This window comes from Lacerta agilis, chromosome 17, assembly GCF_009819535.1.
Source record: "Lacerta agilis isolate rLacAgi1 chromosome 17, rLacAgi1.pri, whole genome shotgun sequence".
In the NCBI taxonomy this organism is placed as follows: domain Eukaryota; kingdom Metazoa; phylum Chordata; class Lepidosauria; order Squamata; family Lacertidae; genus Lacerta; species Lacerta agilis.
Genome location: NC_046328.1, coordinates 21,276,609 through 21,302,170, shown reverse-complemented (window position 1 = coordinate 21,302,170; position 25,562 = coordinate 21,276,609). Strand labels below are relative to the sequence as shown.

Genomic DNA, 25,562 nt, shown 5'->3' with positions numbered 1-25,562 from the left:
CCAGATAATGCTTGGAAAGATTGGGGGGGGGGGTTGGAGAGGTACAAAGCAGGATTGAACTCCCCATACACCCGCTGATGCTATTCCACTTTTTGAGGCTGCGTGTCTCTCTGCCCCCACACCTGACATCAGGTGTGTGGCATGTGGGTGTGTATTTAGGGGGAAAAAATGGACTGGTGGGCCAGATTTGGCCCAGGTTCCCCACCCATTTTAATGTTGAGTTATGTTTTTCCTCGATTGTGCATTATGGTTGTGCTGTAAGCCCTTCTAGGAAAACATTGCCCTTAAGAATGGCATGTAGGTTTATGCTTTGAGTTAAGAAGTGCAAGGGACTGGGTGCAAGGGACTGGGTGCAAGGGACTGGGTGCAAGGGGCAGGGCCCCACCCTCCGTTTTTTCTCAGAACGCCTCCCCTGCCCTCATAGGACTTTCACCGCTCAACGTAATGTTTCTGTTCTTGTTGCAGGAGCCGGATCAAATATACGAGGGAATCACATTTGAAGACTTCCTTAAGGTTATAAATTGATGCTAACCCTATTGCTTGGCGGAAGTGATGGAGACCAACCTGTGGGAGGGGCGGGGGCAGGATAGTGAGAGAGACAGAGAGGAGGGACACAGTGCTAGGCTTTCTGTTACCTTTAAAATTCGATCCTGTTTAAATCACCTTAACCCTGCTTAATAGGTTTTCATATTGCTGTTTTATTGGTTTCAGGCTGCATTTTAATGATTTTTGTTTCTGTTTAAAAATTGCAAGTTGCTTGAGAGATTTTAAAAACATTAAGCTGTTATATAAATGCTTCTAAATAAGAAAAGTGAGAGAAGCATCCTGACAGCAAGACCTGTTTGAGGAAGGGACCTGATACTGGGGCGGGGGGTGGGGGGTGGCAAAGTGGGAGAGCTTTCCCCATCGGAAACCTTTGGTCTGTTAGGCATGCTTCAGATTTTTTGCATCAGACAAGGGGAGGGACAAGTTTGACTGGCTTGCTAACAAGACTATTCCCCCGCCCCCAGCTCTATGACTCGAATGAACTCATAAGAGTAGCAGGTACAAAATCTGCAGCTTATCGGCAACCGACCTTAGTTTGTGGCCTGCAGCATACAAAGGGCCCTTAACCTGTACTCGTGGCTCAAGCTTGCTTTTGTTGCCTCTCCACCGCCAGATCTGGGAAGGGATAGACATCGAGACCAAGATGCACGTCCGCTTCCTGACCATGGAGCCGATCGCAATGTGCTACTGACCGCGGAGAAGCTGGGACTGAGGTGTTGGTGCCTTCTGGAGCGACCTGGGACGGAAACCGTCAGGCGGTCGATACGGGTATTAAGGAGGAACTGCATCTCCCACGGCTGGGGAAGGTTTTTTTTTGGGGGGGGGTAGCAGGTTTAGGAGTTGATGTGCCTGGCTTTGGCTATACAATTATTTTCTCTCTCTTGTCCACACTAAAAAGCCTCAATAGCCTCAAATCATCAATAAAGCAGGTTTTGTTTTTAATTCTTGGAAGAAGCTTGTTTACTTGTGGATCCTGAGATCAGATACAGTCATGGGACTCAACTTAAAAAAAAACAACGGGTGCCCTTCTTAACCAAGGGTGAGGAATCAGATCCAGATTATCTTGCCTCTAACTACTATATATATATATTGGAAAGTGATTTCTGTCTGTTGTCCTCTATGTGTCTTAAAATATCGTTACCGAACTTGGTGTGAGGATTCCCAGGGCGGGGGGGTGGTGGTGCTCTCTGTTGAACTTTGCAAGCCAGCCGCCATTTTGAATCAAGATGGCGGACTGAAACGTGACTTTGGCATGACTTCACCTGTTCTTTGGCATAGGCTTGACCGCCACTCGGGATATCACCACCACGAGGGTTCCTAAGATTTGGCATGGGGACATTGACATTTGATTGCCGGGTGCCATTTTGAATCAAGTTGGCAAACGAAAAATGTGACTTTGGCACATGACTTCCCTGGATTTTTGGAGCGATGGATCCAAACTCACAAATTACACCATCCATTCTTTTTTTTGGGGGGGGGGGGTGTTTCTACAAAATCCTCGGCAGTGCTAGGCACTCTCCGCTAACTGTGAAATAAAACATGGGATGTCCTGTGTAGCATGAAACATGCCACATTGTTCTTCCCAGTTGGCATTGTTATATTTATAAAAGTATTTATATCCACTAAATCACGAAACATACCAAAGGGATTTACAACATTAAAATGATAAAATGCATATGGTTAAAAGCATGAGAAACAATTTAAAAGCAAAAAAAGATTAAAAACAAGCACCAATAAACCACTGTAGGAGATGTGGTTGAATCTAATATACCAAGGTATCCAATTTTATCAAAGATCATTTATTTACATCATCATCATCATCAATAGAAAAGGTTGTTTGTGTAAACATGTCCAGAAGCATGTTATAACTTCCCAAATGTGTTTCAAGGGCTATCTGACATCCTAGGAGGAAATGGTAAGTGATTTACACATGCTTTCAAGAGGCACTGTAGTTCACTTCCTCTCTATCTCACTGGCTGTGGTCTCAGCCCTCATGTTCCCCAGCCCCATAAGTAACCTAAAAGATCAGGCCTGGGCCCAAAGTTACAAAGTCCAGTTTCTCTACCTGCTTGGCTCCCTGTTTTAACTGCTCCCTTCTGCTCCTCTTCTTCCTCCTCTGGGCCTGAGTCACTTTGGGCCAGCACTTCTCCTCCATTCCTACTGTGCCATGCCTGGGTTTTTCAAAGCGCCACACCCTGCCCGCTGCATCCCTCGCCATCCTCTGCCTCGCTGCATCCAGGTGGGTTTTAGGGGGTGCCACTCGGGATCGTCTTCACATTCTCCTCCGTGTGTTTCTGCGGCAGCCGCTGCCGTGACCCAAACACCTTCCTGTGGACGTGGGCACCGTCCTTCCTGCTCCACGTTGGCTGGCCTTTGATCAGCACCTCTTGCTTCCCAACGCAGCTAGATGTTGTCATAGGGGACCGCCAGGCCAATATTGTAGTTGTAGCCTGTCGTTTCGTTGTAAGAGGAGCGGCAGATAGGAAGGATGCTCTCCGCAGCCAGCTGGTCCACCGAGAACTCGTAAGCATAGATGATTCCTCGATGTCTGATTTGGGGGAGAGAACTGATTAGCATGCCTATTGTTACTATTGTTGTTGTTGTTGTTTTGACTTCTTAGTCACCTGTTACCTAGGAGGTCTCCAAGCAACTTAGATTGACAAAACATAACTGCATTATACAGTCATACCTTGGGTTACAGACGCTTCAGGTTACATGTTTTCGTGTTGTGCACTGCGCCAAACCCAGAAGTACCGGAATGGGTTACTTCCGGGTTTCGGCACTTGCGCATGTGCAGATGTACCAAATTGCGACATGCGCATGCGCAGCCGTGGCACTGTGCGTTGCGAACGCGCCTCCCGCACGGATTACATTCGCAACCCGAGCGTCCACTGTACCATTGTGGGCAAAAAGAGCACAAAATTCATTTCATTTGTATACCAGCCTTCATCCAAAGTTCAAAGGGCAGTCCACAGCATAAAAATACAAAACGAAAACACAAAATATGCAATAAAACAAAAGCAGAAGAAACCAATAACCCCCCCCCCGACACATTTAAAAGGTCACAGGTGGTTAAATCAGCCTAATGCTTGATTGAAGAGATGTGTTTTCGCCTGGTGCCTAAAGATTTTTTGGAGGGGAGGGGGCAAGCCTCCTTCATATGAAACATTAACATATTAATACAGAAACAAACACTTCTTCTTCTTCTTCTTCTTCTTCTTCTTCTTCTTCTTCTTCTTCTTCTTCTTATTATTATTATTATTATTATTATTATTATTATTATTATTATTATTAACTGAATATATTGGTGGTCTTTTTACCAAGGTAACTGTGAGCATCTTAAGAAAAAAATCTAAAAGACAGTCCCTGTTTTTCAAAAGGCAGGATTAAAACATCCCACCCACTCAAGGAGGCCACAGATGATTAAGAGCCAAAGACCTGGCCAAAAAAAGAAATACTTTTGCCTCCAGCCTAAAGAGGACGATGACGCCTGGCCACAGAAAGCTTTTGCAGCACAGGTACTGTGGGACAGATTCGGCTCAGTCCCCCCCAAAGGCCATGGGGAAGCAAGGCAAGTCTTTACCCGAGACTGAGAGGTGCCCAGCAGGCCTCACTGGAGAGACCATCCCATAGATGGTGAGCCGCAACTGAAAAGGCATTTCCTAGGCAATTCCACATGAACTGGACTGTCCACAGGGTGGTCAACCCAGACATGGCTGCAGTCATTATTCCCGTCAATTCTATTAACTCTCCCACCTCAGCTTTGAGCATTCAGGGGCATGGCCCACTCACATTCCCTGCTTCTCAGACTCTTAGGCCTCTGTAAGGTTCGTGTGATGGTGCTAACGAAGCAGGAACCCAAACAGTCTTTTGGCAGTTTTATTGTGCAAACTATTTACAGTGCAGAGCTACAAAAAGCATGTCTGTCTCAATCGCTGGCAGAATCCAAGAGTGGCCCCTTCCAGCTCCTTCCGCAGCACAAGAGCTTTGGCACCCCAAATCTCTTCCTACCCTCTGAGAGCCAGTGTGGTGTAGTGGTTAAGAGTGGTAGACTTGTAATCTGGTGAACCGGGTTCGCACCTCCGCTCCTCCACATGCAGCTGCTGGGTGACCTTGGGTTAGTCACACTTCTCTGAAGTCTCTCAGCCCCACTCATTTGATAAAGCAGGATATCAAACCCAAACACTTCTACCCTTGCGTTTGACCCCTCTGCGGAATTGGGGCGCCGGAAATGGCGTGCTTCCTTCCTGACCAGCCGGTTGAGGTGAGGTGCTGGGGCTCTCAGCAGCATCCCCGAGCCCTCTCCTCTCCCGGCTGGCCCCTTCCCCTTCCTCCCCACTGGAGGTGTGGCTGCTCTTCGTGCTGGAAGAAGTGCTGCTGCTCAATTGGCGTCAGGGCTCTCTGTATGCTAACAAACCCTCCATTCCCCTCAGCAGGCCAGGTGGCAGTTCCCTGACACCCTCTTTCTGCTTGGTAAAACTGCTGCATGTGTGGTTGGTTCTTACCTTCGATGAGCAGTTAGGTCATCATCCATGATGCTGGCACCTCGGGGAACCTTTTCGTCAGGGATATTGGCAGTGATGAGGCTGTGGCTATTGAACCAGATGTGGCGGACAGGGTGCCTGGAGGGAAAAAGGAATGTTGTTGGTGTTTCTGTTTAATTTTTTTTAAAAAATAAATCTTAATGGGAGCCACGATTAACATTTCTAAATATGATGTGCAAGTTCTTTTAATAGTTTATCTCCCTGCCCCCACCGTTAAAAATGTCTTGTCATTAAAATGCAGAGTTGATTGGAACATAAATCTACACCCACACACACAGGAAAATGCTAAGTTAAAAAAAATGCATTTTTCATGCACAAATGATGACATGAATGCTGCATTAGCAAGGGGGAACTGCCCAATATTCATAGCAAAATTAACATTTGTTATCTGCGTATCTCAACTCAAGTCTCTCATTTGCGGGTGGATTTCCTATGGATACAAAATCCACACGCAATGATCCATATCGCCGCCCTGAACGATTTGTCCTTTCCCCCCACTTTATAAAAGTAGGGTTGTCTCCAACAAAGCCATACTCAAAAGTAGACCCACTGAAAAACCAACTGCCTTGCATAAATTGTGTCCACTAACTTCAATAGGTCTACTTGGAGTAACAAACCTGGTGCCCTCCAGAGGTTTCGGTCCAGAACTCGGGCTGATGGGAATTGCAGTTCAGAAATATCTGGCAGGCACCAGGTGGCGCTGGTTGTTCCAAAAGTCTCCATTTGCTGCTTTTTCTTGTTTTGAGTTAAATGGGTCAGTCTAGTGCTGTGGCACTGGAGGGGAAGGGGAGAGAAGGGGGTGGGTCTCCATTCAAGTCAATAATAAGAATAATATATATGTGTTTTAAAAATCTGCTTTTAGCACCACCCAATGGACAATTGCTGAAGTGCAGCCAGATTCCTGAAGCAGGGCAAGGTGAAAAGGCAGCTTCAGCAGAGGCTCTGAGGGACTCCAAAGTGGTGCTGGACTCCAATTCACATCAGCCCCAGTCAGCATGACCATGGATGATGGGAGATGGGAGTCCAACCGCGAGGACAGCAGGTTCCCCCATACCTGACTTATCAGGGCTGGGGTTATACCTGATGCTAGTCCTGCCCAGAGAAGAGCCACTTAAATTAATGGACGGAAATCAGGCATCCGAGATCCCTTTATCCAGAGATGCCAGAAGCAGGAGTTAAAAGGTGCACTCGGGTATTTTATTATATTTGTAAAAATAATTTAGATACCACATTTCCTAGAGAAAAGAACCCCCACCCCCAAGCCATTTATACATAAAACCATACAACGAAATCCAGCGGCAAAGAGTTCTGCAGGACTGGGCTGATGACACTCAAGGCTCTGCTTCTAAATGAACTTCGCCAGCACTAGAAATGACCAAATGGTTAATCTGGGCTGTAAGCGTTCAAGCAGCCCCTGTAAGACTTTGGGCAATGCCACTGAGAATGGAATTAACCATTTGGGAGTCCCAAAGCATGGAAATAGACAAACACATTTTTTCAAAATACATAGCTACAGAGCAGCTGAGACCATATAACACTGGTCCTGAGAGACCTGCATTGGCTCCCAGCATGTTTCCTAGCACAATTCAAAGTGTTGGTGCTGACCTTTAAAGCCCTAAATGGCCTCGGCCCAGTATACCTGAAGGAGCGTTTCCACCCCCATCGTTTAGCCCAGACACTGAGGTCCAGTGCTGAGGGCCTTCTGGCGGTTCCCTCACTGTGAGAAGCGAGGTTACAGGGAAGCAAGCAGAGGGCCTTCTCGGTAGTGGCACCCGCCCTGTGGAATGCCCTCTCATCAGATGTCAGGGCAATAAGCAACTATCTGACTTTTAGAAGACATCTGAAGGCAGCCCTGTTTAGGGAAGTTTTTAATGTTTAATGCTGTATTGTGTTTTTAATATTCGGTTGTGAGCTGCCCAGAGTGTCTGGAGAAACCCAGCCAGATGGGTAGGGTATAAATAATAATTGATTGATTGATTGATTGCAGTAGAGTCTCCCCTCATCAAAGCCCCACCTGCTTGCCTCCTTACTTAAAGCAGATGCTGCTGCTAGTTAGCCTCAGCATTGCCCCTCAGGCAAGTACCTACCCCCCCTTGCTCTAATGGACCAGCCTCCACCGGCAGCTGACTTTACCTGGCATGGATTTCCCAGAGCTTGGTGCCCATCCTCTGGTCCCACACACACACCAGGCCCTCTTCCCCTCCGCTGACGATCTTCCAGTCGTCCATCTGCACAGAAGAGACTCCCAGCTGGTGGCCGTAGAGGGAGCAAACGGAGGCGCTTCTGCGGAGGTCAAAAACCCTCACCCTAAGACAAAGGCGGAAGAGCAAGTCAAGTCTTGTGTCGTCGAGGTCGCCATGCTATGTTTTCACTAGCACGAACCCAGAAGAGGTAGTTCCAGCAAGATCTACTTGGAACCACGTTAGATTCCGTATGTGCCGACAGCCAGCCTCTCTCACTAGTTGCGCCATCTTTTGAGAGGCAGTGTGGTGCAGCGGTTAGAGTGCCAGACTTAGGAAATGGGAGAGCAGGGTTCAAATCCCCAAGTCGGCCACAAAGCCTGATCCACCTCGCAGGGTTATTATTGTGGGGATTAACTGAGGAAGGAGAGAACCATGTACACAACCCTGAGCTCCTTGGAGGAAAAAGGTGGGATAGAAATGCCCTAAAAGAAATGGATGTTTATACATAAGAACACTGGAAGAGCCCTGCTGGATCAGGCCAGTGGCCCACCAGATGCCCATGAGAAGCCCACAAAGCAGGGCACGAGTGCAACAGTGCTCTTGGCTCGTGATTTGCAGCAACTGTCGCCTCTGAAAGTGGAAGCAGAACCCAGAATCGCCATTGATAGCGTTAGCTGCTATGGGAGGGATTCCCAAAGTGCGGTCCACAGACCTCTTCATTCAGGTGGTCCGCAGCGCACCTGCAATAAAAAATCACGTAGCACCTAGGACTGCGCATGACAATTGCTACAAGAGGCAGAAGAATCCGTCAACAACCTCAATTTTCAAGTGGGGGGAAATGGCTGCTCCAATTATTATTATTGTTATAAGTTCCCCAACCACCTGACTGCGTTTCCCCAGCCACTCTGGGTGGCTTCCAACATACAGAACAACACAATAAAACATTAAAAGGCTTCCCTATACAGGGCTGCCTTCAGTTGTCTCTATGAATTTGTCTAAACCCCTTAAAAAAACGCAAGAAGAACTTTGCTGGATCAAGCCCATGGCCCATCTAGTCCAGCATCCTGTTCTCACAGCGGCCAACCAGATGCCACATGGGAAGCCTGCAAGCAGGACCTGAGCGCAAAAGCACTCCCCCCCCCCCCACTTTGAATATCAGCTGCTGGCAGGCATAAGGCACACAGCCTCCGGCAATGGAGGCAGAACACAGCCGTTGTGGCTCGTGGCCACGGGTGGCCGCCTCCTCTGTGGGCTTGTCTAATCCTCTTTTAAAGCCTTCCAAGTTGGTGGCAATCATCACTGCCTCCTGAGGGAGCCCAGATTCCACCTTTTAACTCTGCACTAGGGGAAGAAGTTATTTCTTCTGTCTGTCCTGAATCTTCCAAAGTTCAGCTTCATTGGACGGCCCAGAATTCTGGTATTAGAAGCAGGCGAGTGATAGGTTGTCAAGTCAAAACGTCGCTATCCATCTTGAACATTTGACTATTTTGAAGAATGCTTGTAGATATAACTGACAGGTGGATAGTTGGAAGTCCTTTTTACCTATTTCTTTCAATATTCTTATTTCTTTGCTCTCTGCCCCCCCCCCCCACCGCTTTGTGGTTTTGCTCTGCTGCGGTCTTTGTAATTTTTGTGGTCCTCCACCCAGGCTTAAAGAAGGTGATGGAGAGTTGATGAATCACCTGGAGTTAGAGACAGGGGAGGGAAGATCTCCCAGGGTGGGAGGATGCAAGAAGGAAGAGAAGCTCCCAGGTGAGAGCTGGGAGGGTTTGCCTCTCTCTGTGTGGGACACGTTAAGGTCTACCTGTGAAAGAGGACTAGGTGTTACAGGGAACCAGGCAGAGGGCCTTCTCAGCAGTGGCACCCTCCCTGTGGAACGCCCTCCCATCAGATGCCAAGAAGATAAAGAACTACACAAATTTTAGAAGACACCTGAAGGCAGCCATGTATTGGGAAGTTTTTAATCCTTGATGTTTATTGTTGTTGTTGTTGTTGTTTTGTATCCTGCTCTATACCTGCAGGTCTCAGGGCAGTTCACAAAATAAAATCAGAATATAAATGTTTTTATATGTGCTGGAAGCTGCTCTGAGTGGCTGGGGTATTATTGGTGGGGTATTATTATTATTAGTTTGTTTTTGTTCAGATTAGTTTGTTTTTTTATTGTAATGTATTATGAAAGGTCTTAATAAAATCAAGCCACACACAATCATGCCACCATCTGTCAATGAGAAGGAAAGCTCTCCCAGCTCGCAAGCAGAACCTGAGCAGAAAAACCATCCCAGCATACTGCCTCCGACAGTGGACAGTAGAGCAAGAACACAGCCACTGCCATCCTGATCCTCTGTTAATTTGTCTAATCCTGCACTGGCCATCTCCCCAATAGTTACTGAATTGTAAAGGTCCATCCCCCCCCCCTTTTCATGCAATGCTTATTTGTTCTTGGGAGTAATGGAGTGTGCGGTAGCTGGGACATGTGTCTGGGCTGTGGTTGGGCACCGGGTGTTTATAGCTCAGGGTCAGAGCCTGAGCTGTTGGGACACTGATGAGATGAAACTGCTAGCTGCTATCAGGAGTGGAAAGTCTTATGAGCACAGAGTGGTGTCTTCTCCACCCAGCCAGCCCCCCCCCCCCGGCCCTAGTTGAGACCTCCTGGGGAGAGCATTCCACAAGCGGGGAGACACTGCAGAAAAGGCCCACCATTCTTGTGTTGCCACCCTCCAGACCTCTTGTGGGGGAGGGCCTTGGATGAGGATCGCAGGGTACGGCTCAGTTCGTATCAGGAGAGGCAGTCCTTGCAGCCCTGAGCCATTTAAGGCTTTATAGGTCCAAACCAGCACTTTGAATTGGGCTAGGAAACTAACTGGCAGCCAGAGCAGTTGGGCCAAGATCGGTGTAATACGTTAAAACCATCTTGCCCTGATGAACAAGCTGGCCCCTGAATTCTGCACCAGCTGAAGATTCTCCAACCATCTTTAGAGGCAGCCCCATGAATAATGTGTTGCAGTAATCTAGCCTAGAGGTCCCCCGGAGCAGAGATGGAAGAAGCTATTGTGAGCTACTAACACTCATGCACCCCTCTCTCTATGCTTTCTCAAGGGAAGTGAGGGTGCATTACGAACGTGCACTGCAGCCTAGCAAAAACATCCAAGGAAGGTGTGACGTGGAGTCAGTCAGGGGTGCGGCCTGGGAAGGCAGAGATGCCGGGAGGGCTGCCTTTCAGCCTGAGGTTTCCTGCTGCTGGGCTCAAAGAGGCTGTGCGAGAGTTGAGCAAGTGGATGGATGCAGGAGGTAGGGCTTAGCAGTTTGATCATCCAAAACCGCTGAAGATGAAATCATTGCAGATTGCCAAAAGGGTGTGTGTGTGTGTGTGTGTGTATAACAATGACAGAGCCCAGAGAGTCGAGCAGGAACCGCCACAGAGGCTGCTGGAAAAGGAATGGAAGCTAATCCTTGGGAAATGATGAACTGCGGAAGCTGGGAGGCCCGAGCGGATGACAGGAGGACACTCCCTGTGCCAGCACTTCCATTGTTCAGGATCCCTGCTCCGATCTGGAGGCTGTTCCAAAAAAACAAAAAACAAATCCAAAGCTTTGCCTCCTCCTCTCCCTCCTCTCCACATTGCCCTTCTCTAATGAAACCGCTCGGCAGGAGCCTGGGAATAGCTCCGTTCCGACAATTAGAACAAAAAGGAGGACAAAGGCTTCCGACCGGGTGGCATCCATCTGACAGGCTGGAGAAGGGAAATGAGCGTGCTCAGGCAGGCTGGGCCACGCGCAACACCTCCGTTGCCGCTTGTCAGAGCATCCACAGATGGAGTAAACAAAGCCTGTCTCCCGCTCTTCCTCTTGCCTGGGGGGGGGGGGGCTGCGCAGAGCTCGGCACTGGGCGAAACCGAAGCGCTGCTTCCAAGCCCCCCGTCCCCCGTCCCTGACAGCGTGCGGCCTGGCGAGCTGCCCGCCGGCATCGTGTATGATAATCAGGCCGCCTTCCATCTACCGAGCCCTGGCTGAGTCGTCGTGGTTTCATTTGCAAGGACCCGGCTTCCAGGCATCCGTTCCCGGGGGCGGGGGGGGGGCGGGGAAGGAAAAAGACACTTTTCGAGTTGTTGCTGCTTTTGTGGGGCGGGGAAGTCTTACCAACTCCAGCTCCCAGGCTCTGGCTACCAATGCCAGAGCATTGAGGTTCCGCAATGATCGAACCTTGAAAAGGATGGAATTCGGGAGCTGGGTTTAGGATGTAGGGACCTGGGCATCTCCACCCCTACCCCCCGCCATGAAGCTCACTGGGTGATCTTCCGGAAGTTACTACCTGCCACCTAACCTACCTCACAGGGTTGTTGCTGCTGTTTTTTAAATTATTATTTTTTATTAAAGATCTTCTTATGTTAGAAAACACAGGACTATACTATATCGCCAACCAAGTTCACCACATAATCCCATACATCCTGGAAGATGAAACGAAAAAATGGGTGCACCTGGATGAAACCAGAAACACCCCTACTATGGTGTACCCATTCCTGGAAAACAAACTAAGGAAAATTCTCACAACACTAAACAGGTTCGCACAGCACATGTTTAAAGGAAAACTGGCCCCAACCCCATCCTCACTGACCCCCCTGGCTCACAGGGCGGTTGTGAGGACAAAAGGGGGAAGAAAGAAACATGCACACTGCTCTGAATAGTGTGCATGAAATAAATATAAAATGAAATGAAATAACGCAAGTATCTGGTCCTCAGGCCCAAAGGGAGAGGCTTGGAAGTATGGGCAACGTCCGATAACTCCCAGAAGCTGGGGAGAGGCTAAGTGCTTAAATAGGTTTCCATTTTAATTGTGTTGCTTTATCCCTGATGTGTTTCCTGCCGTGAGTTTCTTTGGGAAGAAAGGTGGGAAATAATTTTAAACCCTCCTCCTCCAGTGCACAGGAGATGGTGCTTTACAGCTAGCTTCACAAAACCACTTGACCCTTAGTTTGGAGAATAATAATAATAATATCTGAAGAAGTGCGCATGCACACGAAAGCTCATACCAAGAACAAACTTAGTTGGTCTCTAAGGTGCTACTGGAAGGAATTTTTAATTTTATTTTGTTTTGACTATGGCAGACCAACACGGCTACCTACCTGTAATAATAACAATAGTAATTTTATTATTTGTACCCCGCCCATCTGGCCGGGTCCCCCCAGCCACTCTGAGCGGCTTCTAATAAATATTAAAGTACATTAAAAATATTAAAATACATTAAAAGAAAAGGAGAGCAAAAGGTGACATGAAGGAAGTGTAAAAGAAATTATGTACAGCATGGAGAAAGAAGGTAGAGGAAAGTTTCTGCCCTCACCCCCACTCTCCTAACACAAGAACTCTTGTTCTTCTTCGTGTGCCTCCTCCACGAGAGGTCCAGAAAGTGGCAACATGAGAACCTTTTCTACGGTGGCTCCCCAGGGAGGTTCACTTGGTGCCTTCATTGTACGCTTTTAGGTACCAGGCAAAAACAGATAGATAGATAGATAGATAGATAGATAGATAGATGATAGATAGATAGATAGATAGATAGATAGATAGATAGATAGATAGATAGATAGATAGATAGATAGATACATAGATAGATAGATAGTCATACCTCGGAAGTTGAACGCTTTGTGACATTTTGGCTCCTGAACGCCGCAAACCTGGAAGGGAGTGTTCCGGTTTGCTGACGTTCTTTGGAACCCGAATGTCTGACGCGAGTTACGCAAGTTCTGATTGGCTGCAGGAGCTTCCTTGGTTTCCGAACGTTTTGGAAGTCGAACGGACTTCCGGAACGGATTCCGTTTGACTTCCGGGGTACGCCTGTATTCAGGATCGATTTGAAAAAGCACTTCTTCACCCAGCACAAAGTTGAATGATGGAACTAGCTCCCGCAGAAGGCAGTTAGGTTCTGAAAATCCAGAAAGGGGAAACGACATGCCCTAGAATCTGATCCCGGAGCAAAGTGCCACCTGAGGCCTGATGCATGGGGGGGTGGGGGAAGCAGGGTCCAGGGAGGGAGACGGGTGTGTGAGAAGGGGAGAAGGAAAGAGCAGGAAGCTATTCCCAGGTGGACTTTGGCCACCGTGCGACATCCCTTTGGTGCGGTGTGCTGGACCATTTAAATAATTAACACCCCGTCTCGCCCCCCCCCCCAAAAAAAGAAAGAAAGAAAGAAAAAGAAAAGGTGGCGGGGAGGAGGGGGAATCTAAAAATTGGATGTGGAGGGACGTGTTGTTGTTTTTTAAAAAAAGCACTCTAATCCTTTCACGCTGATAACTCTGAGCGCTTCCATGTCTGCCAACAGACACTGAGCAGTGTGGGGGGGAGACGGGGGTGGGGGTGGGGGAAGAGACATAAGACTGGCCAAGATGAGGAGATAAAGGGAGGGGGGAAGCTGCAAATCAGCTAAATAGGATCTGGAATTCATTCACGTGAAAATCCTTTTTTGTTTTGGCCACCTGAGAGACATCAACTGCAACCCAACCTACATTATTGCCACTGTCTGCTGGCGGTGATGCCGAGGGGGTGGGGATGGGTTCTCTTTTTGGCACGTGCGATTCTCCCTTAGGTTATTTTCCTGCTTCAAAATTTCAGGAAGTGAGGTTTAAAATGCCAAACTCATTTCTTTCTCCCTTTTTTTCCACGAGTGTCCGCAGGAAAGAGGAAGGCCTCGTTCCAAGAGGCCTCGCTGGGCAGTACACCAACTGTGTCCACCAAATGGCTTTAAAAAATATATTATTATTTTTGGGCGGGGGGAGTAAAGGAGGGACTCTTCCCGCGGAGCTTGCAAAACAACAACAGGACAGAACAAAGCAAGGTATGCTGTCCAACCATTACTTAATATTGCGTCTCATTCTCTGAAAAGTTTATGCAGACTCTTGCCTCTGGTGTGCAGTGCAATTCCGTGAAAGGCGACAGGTAAGCTGCTACAAAGGTGCAGCCATGTTTGGGGTGGGGTGCCCAGATCCAGGCTAGCCCAAGACATTTGGGAAGGTGTTGCACCTCAGTGGCTTTGCATCTGTTTTGCATGCAGAAGGTCCTGGGTTCAATCCCCAACGGCATCTCCAGGCAGGGCAGGGAGAGACTCCTGCCTGAAACCCCCCAGAGAGCTGCTGCCAGTCAGTGTAGACAATACTGAGCTAGGTGAATCAAGGGTCTGACTCGGTGTAAGGCAGCTTCCTGTGTTTTGGTACCGGATGAAAATTACAAGATGGCGCCTCCCTGCCGCAGTCCACATGCAAGAGTCCATCAGACTGATTGATTTGTGTTACTGTGTGCACTGTGGTTCAGAGCAGCATGATAGGTTTGGGGGCCCAGGACAAACTGCCTTTCCCCTTAGCAATCTGCCCAGTTCATCTGAGGCCCTTCTCTGCATGCCACCTATAAGGGAGGCATGGAGGTTGAACACGGCCTTTTCTGTCGTAGCCCCAAGTCTATGGAATGCTGTGCTTCAGGAGGCACCTACTCTGTTTTTGTCCTGGGCACCAGGCAAATACTATTTTTTGTTTCCTGGGCATCTGGGTGGTATCCACCATTGAATGCTTTTATTCTGTATCTGATGTGTGTATTTTTATTCACTGTGTGTATATTTTTATTTACTGGATTCTATTCTCACAAATCGATTCGGGACTTTTGGATTGTATACAGTGTTAGTCCTACTCAGAGTAAATCCATCGACATGAATGGGCCTAAGTGAGCCTCTCCCATTAATTTTCAATGGGTCTTCTTTGAGTAGGACTAGCGTTGGAGGCAACCCTTTTTATGTGCGGGAAGCAAAATAAAAAGTTCGATAAATCTAACCTGACCAAATGGGCCGCACACAGCTCCACGTGTGCCGTGTGGGGTCCCCTGTCCCACCTCCTTGGATGTACCTTCTGTCCTTGTTCCCAGCCACTAGCATGCAGGGAGGGCTGTCTCGGAGATTGACGCAGGAGAAGTCCCCCAAGGAGCTCCCGAGCTGCGCTGTGCACTGTCCCGTTTCCAAGTTGTAGAGAAGGATCTGGAAAAAAACACACCATGGGAATGCAGATTTTCAACCAAGGGTTAGGGGAAAGGGTGGGGAACTTCTGGCCCTGCAGGTCAATCTCAGCCTGCCAGGGGGTCCAAAGTGGCCTGCACAGCTATTCCCTCCCCCCGCCAAACCTACCTGTCCATTAGGTGACATCACTGGGTGATGTCAACCGAGGGGCGGGAGGGTGGAGTTCAATCCTGCTGGGGTCAGCTTTGTCAGTGCATTCCCTGCAAGGATTGTGCTGACAAAGCAGACCCCTGCAGCAAGCAGGATTGCACCCTCCAGGGCCCTGACGGGTGGAGGAGATAAGGATCTGGCTCTCTGGCCAGAGAAGGTTCCCCAGTCCTAAGTGAGATAGCTCAGTAGAGCATGAGACTCTTAACGTCAGGGTCATGGGCTTGAGCCCCAGGTTGAGCGAAAGATTCCTGTGTTGCAGGGGGTTAGACTAGATGACCATCATGGTCCCTTCCAACTCTACAATTCTATGATTAAGAATCTGTCTCTCTGATTAAGAAAAACCAGGAGTTAGGACTGGTGTAGAGAGTTCCTTTCCTCCAGGAGGTTCCTTTCCTCTCTGTGCCCTTCCAGCAACTGTAGACTTGTTATCTTCTAAAATCAACAATATTGGGGGAATATATAACACTGAAACCTGTCTTATACTGTACTGAGCCCACCCTGAGCCAGGGACCTTCTGCATGCAAAGCAGATTCCCTACCACTAAGTTACAACACGTGCCCAATTAGAAATGAAATGTAACTTATAACAGGGGCTGAATTGCCGGCAGAACCATACACAGTATTATTTGGATATGTCAAGGATCTGGTTTTGCAGAATTGATAATGCGTTTGCTAACAGCTGCTCCTACAGCAAAATGCTATAATGGAGTGTTATCCCTGTGTTAGAAGATTGGAAGGGGAGAATATGGGAATTGGCTAATTGGCTCATATGATAAAACTAACTAACCTTGCAAGAGTGAGATAAAGGAGTCAACCTAAGACGTGAGAAAATATCTAGCCATGTACTGTATTTTTCCGTGTATAACACACCTCTGTGTTTAAGATGCCCCCTGTTTTGGGGGACTCCAAATTAAGAAAATGGGGGGAGATTGTATCCGTGTATAAGACGACCCCCAATTTTAAACACATTTTTAAAAGAAAAAAACCCAGTCTTGTACACGAAAAAATATGGTATATACCGTTGGAAACAATTTATAGCTCAAATATTGAGAGGGTTGTATCCAATGTTAATGGCTGCCATAGTAGACCCACTGAATTAATGAACCTGACTAACTTAGGCTGGTTAATTCCAATGGGTCTCCTCTGAGTAGGCCTTAGTTGTTACAACCCAAGGTCGCTCATTTCTGTGATTGATTTCACTTGTTTGCTTGGCTTTAATGTATTTTTATGTGTTAAAAATGAATAAAGCACACTTATACATGGGTGGGTGCATACCTGTAAAAGTAGATACCGATACTTATATATTGCAATCAAATAAAAATAGGGGGAAGAAAAAGAAGAAGACATTTATATCCCTTTATTATCAACTGTAAAACAGTCCTAAGGGAGGGTCACAGCGTGCACATCTGATATCACCTATGCATACAAAGAAATGTTCTTCCATCTGTTGCAAAAGTCAAGGCTGATCTTCAAACGTTGCAGAAAAGCATCTTCACATGGCTCCGAAATCAATCAGTGATAGTGGCAGCCTAACATGCAGGGTAAGCATGTTCCTTTCCTCCCCAGCTGTGACTCCCCCATAAATGGTCTCCCCTTCAACCATTTAGACAATTTAAAAAAACACCTCCTGTTAGCTTCAAGAGAAGCATTAAATATGGCACAGGGGAGAAGTGAGGAGCAGAGGCTGCAGGTCAGACAAAGAGGTGCCCAGAGCCATATCCGACACGTGAACTGGCAGTTCTCCGCTCCGACTAAAAAGGGAGAAAGTCAGCTTGGGCTAGTTTGATCTTGTTGACAAATTTGCTGAGAGCCACAAGCGCTGGGTGCCAAGGAGGCACCCATCTCAGCCTGAAGTTCTAAGATGGCAGCAGGGGCGACTCAACAAGATTGAAGGCAGGTTCACAGGGAACCTTTGAATTCCAGAATCGAGGGCTCAGCCAGGAACGTGCGTACCAAACAAACAAACAAAGGCGTCCCAGTTTACCACCAGAAATCAAAAAGCTTCTGGACCTGAAGTGGGGACTGATCTCCCCAAACGCTGAATAATTCAATGCGCCCCAAACGCCTTAAGACGGCCTTCGCCGCGACTTTGAGTTAAAGCCCTCGGAGATTAGCAAAGCGCAGCATCCATTTCGCGGGCGGGTTCTGGCTCCGCGTTACAAGTCCCTTAACGACCTTTACCGCCTCGCCCCCCTCTCTCGCTCTTTTAATAAGGCTGAGCAAATGGGACTTCATTTTCGCCGGTTGTTACAGGAGAGCAAAATCAATTATTTATGCCCTGGCTTTCCCTTTTGTTCAGGCAACGCATTAGTCTAATGCCACCTCGCCACGGCGCAAGTTGGGCGAGCTGAGACCTTTGGCCTTTGCTGGATTGTGGGGCAGTGGGGTGGGTCGGCAAGGGTGGGGAGAGAGATGCAGGCAAAGGGGGAGATGTGCAATTTAGGGGATAAGCAGATTCGGGCTTCAATCCAGAGATGGGGAACCCGTGGCCCTTCAGTTGCTGGGGGACTCTGAATCCTATCAGCCTAAGCCAGCATGGCATGGCCAATGGCCATGGGTGATGAGAGATGTAGTTCGGCAACATTTAGAGGGCACCAGGTTGGGGAAGGCGGCGTTGGCTCAATAACTAAGGCCGCAGCCGTGCAAACAGTTAAAGCCGGCTTCCTCAACCTTGGCCCTCCAGGTGTTTTTGGCCTACAACTCCCATGATCCCTAGCTAGCAGGACCAGTGGTCAGGGATGATGGGAATTGTAGTCTCAAAACATCTGGAGGGCCGAGGTTGAGGAAGCCTGAGTTAAAGGTACATTTACTCAGGACGGATAAAAGACAAGACTTCTTCATGCAGTGCATTGTTAAACTATGGAACTCACTGCCACAGAAGGCAGTGATGGCCACCAATCTGGATGGTTTTAAAAGAGGACTGGGCAAATTCACGGAGGGGAAGGCTACTGATGGCTACCAGCCACAATGGCTATGCTCTGTCTCCATGGTTGGAGGCAGAAATGCTTCCGAATACTGGTTGCTGGAAACCACAGGAGGGGAGAGGGCTCTTGTGCTTGGATCCTGCTTGCAGGTTTCCCATGGGCATCTGGTTGGCAGCTGTGAGAACAGGATGCTGGACTAGACGGGTCACTGGCCTGATCCAGCAGGATTTGTCTTATGGTCTTATTCCATTTTAACAGCCCTGGCTCCTCACAAAGAATCTTGGGAACTTTAGGCTGCCCCTCACAGAACTACAATTGCCAGAACCCTTAAACTACGGTTCCCATGATCCTATTTTGCTGGGGGGGGGTGAGGAGGAGACGAGAGCTATGACTATTAAAGTCATATAAGAGTGCTTTGAATGTGCCGAGTGGCTGTGGCCTAAGTGCACATCCAGCATTATTGGGGGCTTATTCCTGCGGCCTTCCTGGTGATATTGGACTCCAACCTGCGCCAGCCCCATGCAGTGTGTGTGGCTAATCATCACATCGGCTGGCTAAACACACACACAGAGTGGAGATAAGGAGATTTGTTTGATTATAAGATTACAGATGAGCTAATATTCGAAAGACCAAGATCAACGAGAGAGAGAGAGAAAATTGGGGTGGGGGGGGTGGGAAACAGTAAACCTACCCAGAAGAAGCAGTTACATGGAGTGGGGTGTGGGGTGGACGAGAGGTGTGTGCAGAATAATAAAAAAGGGGGCATAAAGCAGTTAATATGTATGAATAATGGATGTTTGATTTAAAAGCAGTTTACTCCAACATGATGTAATTTTTTGACAGCCGGCCAGCCAGACTATCTCGCGGCTCTGTGCCAGGGGGGAGTCAGCGTTCTAGCGCAGGGAATGCTACCTCATCGAGGATCACGTGGGCGGCGCAGTGGGGAGGAACGCACATCAACTTCCATGCCATCCCAAAAGTGACTTTCCGTACACATACACACTCTCTTCTCACTCAGGGGCCGAGCATACCTGCCGACCGCTCAGAGGAGGCCACCTGGGGAAATCAGGCAAAGCGGCAGTCCGCCTTCCCAGCCTACGGCAAGGCTAGATGCTCACGGTGCAATGATAATTCTACGCAGCACCTCCATGCAAATTAACGGAGATGCTATTTTCAAAACAAAAACGCTGAGGTTTCTGTGTGTCCCCCCCCTTTCCCTTTTAAAGTTTGAAAGAGAGAGAGAGTGTGTGTCAAAGTGGCTGGCGCAAAGCTGCCATCGCCAAGCCGAGCCAGGAGTGAGCCCGGATGTCGGTGGTGAATTTTGCCAAAGCACCTGCAGCTCCTGCTGCTTCTGCCCTGGACCTCGTTTCCCTGCGTGCTGCCTTGCCAAGCGGAGTGGGCGACTGAGCCAGGCCGGGGTTAAGATGCGGACAGATGTCTGCCGGAGGCAAGGAAAGAGGTTGCGAAACTCATTTAACCTATGGACAAACGCAAAGTGGGGAGAGAGCAGGCGCCCAATGCAGGGGTCATTTCTCTCACTGAGATGCGAGCAGCGAAACAAGGACTACAAGCTCAGGGACTTGCTCTGCTGCGTTTAGAGCAGGGGTTCCCAAACTGGGGCCTGTGGACCACCAGCGGCCCGTGGGATTCATTCGGGTGGCACTTAGCGTGTGCGTGGATTTGCGGTCGAAGGTGCACTAAATATACATATTGGTTTTCAATTGCATTTTCATTACTTCTTTTATTTCTTACATTGTGTTGCACTTTGAATTCCATGGGATTCAGAGGGCAACAGAGTAAACTATAATATCTAAGAGAAAAAAATAAGTGATTAAAAATGCATTAAAATCAGCCAGGATCTAGCAGGCAGAAAACCATTAAGTGGTCCAGCAAGAGACCCCCAGCAACTTTCAAGTGGTTCTGCCGGGGGGGGGGGAGAGGGAGATTTAAGGAACCAGTGTTCTAGAATATATCCAAAGGACTATAAATTATGTTATTAAAGACCAGTATCTGTTTCCCTTAGTAACAATGAGGGCTAGAAACTTTCTCACTTTTTAAAGTGAACTTTAAAGCCTTGGGATTCTGCGAGATCTACTGGACAGCTCCATGGTGAATCATAGAAGCATAGAATTGCAGAGTTGGAAGGGACCCCCGAGGATCATCTAGGCCAACCCCCTGCAATGCAGGAATCTCAGCTAAAGCATCCATAAATATAATGAAATTAATGAATTAAGGAGACTAGTTTTTAGACAATGGGGCTGAAAATCAAGGGCACAACACACACCTATTTCTGTCAGGCTGCTTTGGTTCTGCTGTGCTGCAGCGATAGGGGAGCAATACAAGAGAATGCTTCTTCTAAGAATAAAAGGCAGCTTTCGATATTTAAAATTTTAAGTTCTCAAAAGAGCTTCCACATTAGGCTTAGGATCCAAGTTATGTCAACCTACTGGCAAAAAGACACATCAGCAAACCAATAAGTCTTTGATCGGTTATCAGAGCAACATAAAATAAAGGGCTGGTGTGATTTTAATGGCACAAAAAGAATCACATCGTCTCAACAAGCGGGCTCCTGCTCATCCAGTCCTTCTGCCAACCAAGTGCGGCACCTTGGCCCAGGAAACGAAAAATGAAACATGACTGCTGAGCGGGAGGGACGGCCCCATCCCTCCAAAACAGGCCAAAACGCAGCAATACGTCTCCCGCATCAACCTGGAGATTGATCATCGCCTCCTGACCACCATAATCAAACCATGCAAAGTCCCTTCACGTCTGGGGAATAATTATCATAATAGACATTCGTAATTAAGTTTCCGGCGTGATGTCAGCCGGAGCGGGAACGCCAAGCAAGCCGGTGTCCTTGTCAGAGACATCCTAGCCGTCTGGGTTCCTTCAGCCCCGTTCCCCCTCATTAGCATACATACCCCTCACGAACCATCTGCCGCCGCGCACCAAAAAGACCTCAGACCTACATTAGGAAACCACTCCGAATCCACAAAGTGCCATTTGGGAGGCTCCCGTGGAGCTCTTTCTTCTGGTTCCATTTGGGGCATGGACAGGGCACTTTTGTTATGATGCCAACGCCGGCCTTGTCCCAGCACTCCTCCTGAATGCTATACGGGAGCAAAGCTCTGGTGTTGCTTCAGCAACAGCCAGCCTTAGATGGAGCCATATGTAGGGAGCAACAGCTCGGCAAACACCACCTTGGCTGAAAGGTGCAGGGGTCCCATCAGCTCCAGGGGTCTTTTACCCCCAATGGAAAGGGGGACACTTGTGCTTTAATGGGGAGCCCTTTGAGGATGGCAATGTGACATTCTCACCAGCTAAACATTGCAATATATCACCAGCTAAACATATAGGCTACAGTCGTACCTCAGGTTACGTACGCTTTGGTTTGCGTACTTTTCGGGTTACGAACTCCTGTAACCCGGAAGTGTAACCCGCCACACACACATTCTGCACGCATACGCGCGCACACACACACACACACACACACACACACACAGACATAATGATTTGCAATATATTGCCAGGTCAAAAATTATGAAACCAGTATCACGATACAGACTTCAAACTGGTTTTGGATGATATATCGCCCAGCCCTAACACACATCTGGATTTGCAACATATTGCCAGATCAAAAATTATGAAACCAATAGAGCGATATGGACTTTAAACTGCTTTCGGATGATATATCAATATATCGTCCAGCCCTATTCCTCAACCTCATCCCCTGAAGAAGGGCACTCTTAACTCCCAGGATCAGGAAAACCTTGGCCTTCTAACTAGGCTTGAGGGAACTACTTTGTCGCTGTAAAAAATAAACACCCTGGAAAGGTAAGCAGAGAGATCAGACACAGTGCACAGAGCCACTGTTATTGTTTCCTCTTGAAATCTTTATAAAACATGCACACTTTGCCACCTGTAATTGTATGAGGCACCTGTGGTGTTGGCAGGAGCATCCTTTGCCTGACCAACACAGACAACATGCATCGCAACATTTACTTATTTTTTGCAAGCTTCTAAATTCCCCTAGATGTCACACTCTTTGGAACACAGCTGCACAATTGGAATGCAATCGGTTCCAAGGAGTTCTTGTCGCTCGCAGAGTCTCATGAGAAAAGCACAGTGTCTCCTATAAAAAAGCAAACAGTTCCCCCTAGAGGCCTACAGCTGTACAAAAAGGCCTGGCTCCCTCCGCGAGGAAATGAGGCACATTTGTCGCTACAAATCAGCCTCGACCTCTGTGTCAAGGGAATAATGCAGTTGCTGGGGGGGGGGGCAAATATTGGGCTGCATTTGGCCTCTACTGGAACAACAGGGCATTATTCCTTATTCTCGGTGGCACAGCACCTGCTTTGCAAGAGAGAAGCTCCCAGTTTCAATTCCCGTCATCTCCAGGTAGAGCTGGGAAAGATATTCCTGTCTGAAATCCTGGAGAGCCACTGCCAGTCCGTGTAGACAGCACTGAACTAGATGAACCAATGATCTGACTCAGGAGATGGCAGCTTCCAATGTTCCCTTTAAAACTAGGGCGAAACTTTGCTGGGTGCATACAAAGTGAGTCATTTCGGAGCTTTAAACAGCAACATCAGGCAGATGGGCAAAACCTGCATCTCATGTCTCTAGGGCAGGTGTAGAGAACCTCTGCACCCCACCCCCCGAGGTTGCTGAACTACATCATCCCTGAACATTGGTCATGCTTGCTGGGGGCTGATGGGAGTTGTCGTTCAGCCAGCAAGCATCTGGAGGGCCAATGGTTCCTCACCCCTGCCCTAGAGAATTCTTGCCAACAGCGATGTTAGGATGACAGAGTAAATGGTATTCGTTGTTAGTTGTGGCATAAAAGTAATCAAGCAAGATTTCCACGCAATGCAGGAGAGTCAATCATGAGCGAGCAACCATTGATATGCCTTATACAGGGGGCAACTCAAACGTTTTGCAGAACAAAAGGCTGAAATACCTTGTTGGTCTCGTTGATCAACCAGCCGAAGCCTTTCACTCCAAACGCTGCCTCGCTGGAGGTGACATCCAGGCATGTGGCAGGCTGACCGTAGACAGAATGGAGGACCTTGGCTGGGTCACCGACCTTCAGCAGGTAGACGACATCTTCTGCAGTGGCTACGGCCACAGGGAGGCCCATAACGCGGGGGACCAGGCAGAGTGAGCCTACCTGCAAGGGGCCAGGGGGTTACAGTGACTGCAAGAACCTCAGCTTTGGGGCTCATCTTCTCACCATCAGCTTCCCTTCACCTCTGCTGACCGCCCACCCCCACCCAAACAAAAAAATCAACTGGTGTTTTGCCTTTTTATTTGTCTACTGGCTTCTTCCACTGTTACGAGCCATAACTCCATGGTGGAGCACCTTCTGAATTATGGTATAAAAGGACTCCTCCTTGGGCCCTTGTTTTTTTGCTGGGCATGAGCATAGCTGGCGATTTCCTTCCATCCCAGAGCTCCATATAACAACCACCCAAAGCAATGGACCTGATGTAACAACAACAACAACAACAACAACAACGACAATTTTATTATTTATGCCCTGCCCATCTGGCTGGTTTGCTCCGTCTCCACATCTTCTCTCCACTGCAATGTTTAGAGATGTAAAACCGAACCCACTTTTGCCAAGATGCCAGGTCCCCACACCAGTGAGGATGGGGAAGCTGTGCCCCCCTCCATAAATATAATTTTGGATTCCTAGAGCCTGTCAGCCCCCAGTCATGTCTGATGGGAGCTGTAGTCCAATGACATCAGGAAGGCCAAAGGGTCCCCCAAACCTACCAGATCTGTAGCTGCCATTTAGTGCAAGGTCCAGCTTGACCTGAATAATATGGTGAATTGGGCTCTTTGGTTGCGGGATGGGGAACCGGTGGCCCTCCAGATGTTCTTGGACTCCCAACTCCCATCAGCCCCGGCAAGCATGGCCAATGGTCAGGGATGATGGGCTCTGTATTCTCACCAGTTTCTGGATTTCAAACTCTGCAGCCGTCTCCCAGTAGCCCTTGTCATTGGCGCTCTCCACTTTGACCTGGAAGGCGGATGCGGTTGCTATCGTTGCCCCTTCGGCCGAAAGGGCCAAGCTTTGTATCTTCTGATTGTGCTGGGAGCAATGGATTGGGTCACGGCCGACCAGCAGGCTCCACACCTTAATCGTCCCTGTGCACCAGAAAAACAAAAACAGAAATGGAGTGACAGTAGCCGTGGTGGAACATTTTTATTTATGCTGCCAACCACAAAACCATCTGGAGGGTTCATCAAACCAAGATCCATTCCATGGAGTAATCGCTAACATTTGACAAGATCTCGGGGACCACCTGAATCTCAGCCAGGGCAGCCAGCAGAATCTGGCTTGCCAAATGAAATTGATTGACGGTCAGTTCAATACGAACAAAAGTAGGTTTTTTATTGATTTTCACAAGAAAGCAGCAATATAGAGACAGGTAAGCTTCTCATCAGCACCACACACAAGAGAAGAAGTAGCTGAAAAGCTTTTGAGGACATCCAAGCGGAATAAATTGGCACAGGACTGAAGCCGCTTAAGAGCTGTATATACTTAATGTATTCCATGAGACACAAACACTTTCTTCATGTAAGAAAAACATAGCTGAGTAACATAGCCAGTTCCCTACACAGCAGCTCGCCCTGGCATGCAGCCGTCCAGAAACAGATGAAGGCCATGTTCGTACATCATGAGGAGTCAAACCATGGCTTATTGCAAATGCCAGCAAAACTGAAGCCCAAATAGGGCTGCTGAGAAAGGTGAAGGAAGTATTAGCCTGCTCAGCCCCACAATCCTTTAAAAAACTAAGGGTGGACACCTTCCTATCACTCAAAGCCCAATGGCAATGGAGCATGGTCAGTAACCATGGAGAGGAGCATGCTCTGAATGAAATGGGGGGGGAAACCACCACTAATGGAGAATTGTGGTGAAATGGAGCTGCCTTCTCTTAGGGAATCGCTGTCAGGAACCCTGAGCAGCCAAAGTCCTGTTGAAGGTAAATGGGCAAAAAATAATAATGGTTATAATATACCAATGGAACAGTAGGAACACATGTGGACTAAAGGGTTAAAAGACACATTGTGATATGACTTAAAGGAGACTTTTTATAATATGATGTATTGTTGGTATCTAACTCCTGAGAAATTAGCTAGAATGCGTAAGAATGTTCCAAATGT

At 48.1% G+C, this 25,562-nt stretch overlaps 2 protein-coding genes across 2 annotated transcripts in view; one reads left to right on the top strand and one right to left on the bottom strand.

Moving 5' to 3' along the window:
* TESC (tescalcin) overlaps positions 1–1,488 on the top strand; it is a 28,967-nt gene extending 27,479 nt beyond the window's left edge. The window contains exons 7-8 of the mRNA XM_033174201.1: positions 466–513; positions 1,160–1,488. Coding sequence (XP_033030092.1) covers positions 466–513; positions 1,160–1,237 — 126 coding nt within the window. The 3' untranslated portion in view covers positions 1,238–1,488. The remainder of the gene's footprint in view (positions 1–465; positions 514–1,159) is intronic.
* Positions 1,489–2,343: 855 nt separating this feature from the next.
* FBXW8 (F-box and WD repeat domain containing 8) overlaps positions 2,344–25,562 on the bottom strand; it is a 62,168-nt gene continuing 38,949 nt past the window's right edge. Inside the window, exons 6-11 of the mRNA XM_033136131.1 lie at positions 24,346–24,542; positions 23,350–23,559; positions 15,150–15,277; positions 7,224–7,397; positions 5,052–5,168; positions 2,344–3,094 (exon numbers count right to left, since the gene is read on the bottom strand). Of these exons, the coding sequence (XP_032992022.1) occupies positions 2,950–3,094; positions 5,052–5,168; positions 7,224–7,397; positions 15,150–15,277; positions 23,350–23,559; positions 24,346–24,542 (971 nt within the window). The 3' untranslated portion in view covers positions 2,344–2,949. The remainder of the gene's footprint in view (positions 3,095–5,051; positions 5,169–7,223; positions 7,398–15,149; positions 15,278–23,349; positions 23,560–24,345; positions 24,543–25,562) is intronic.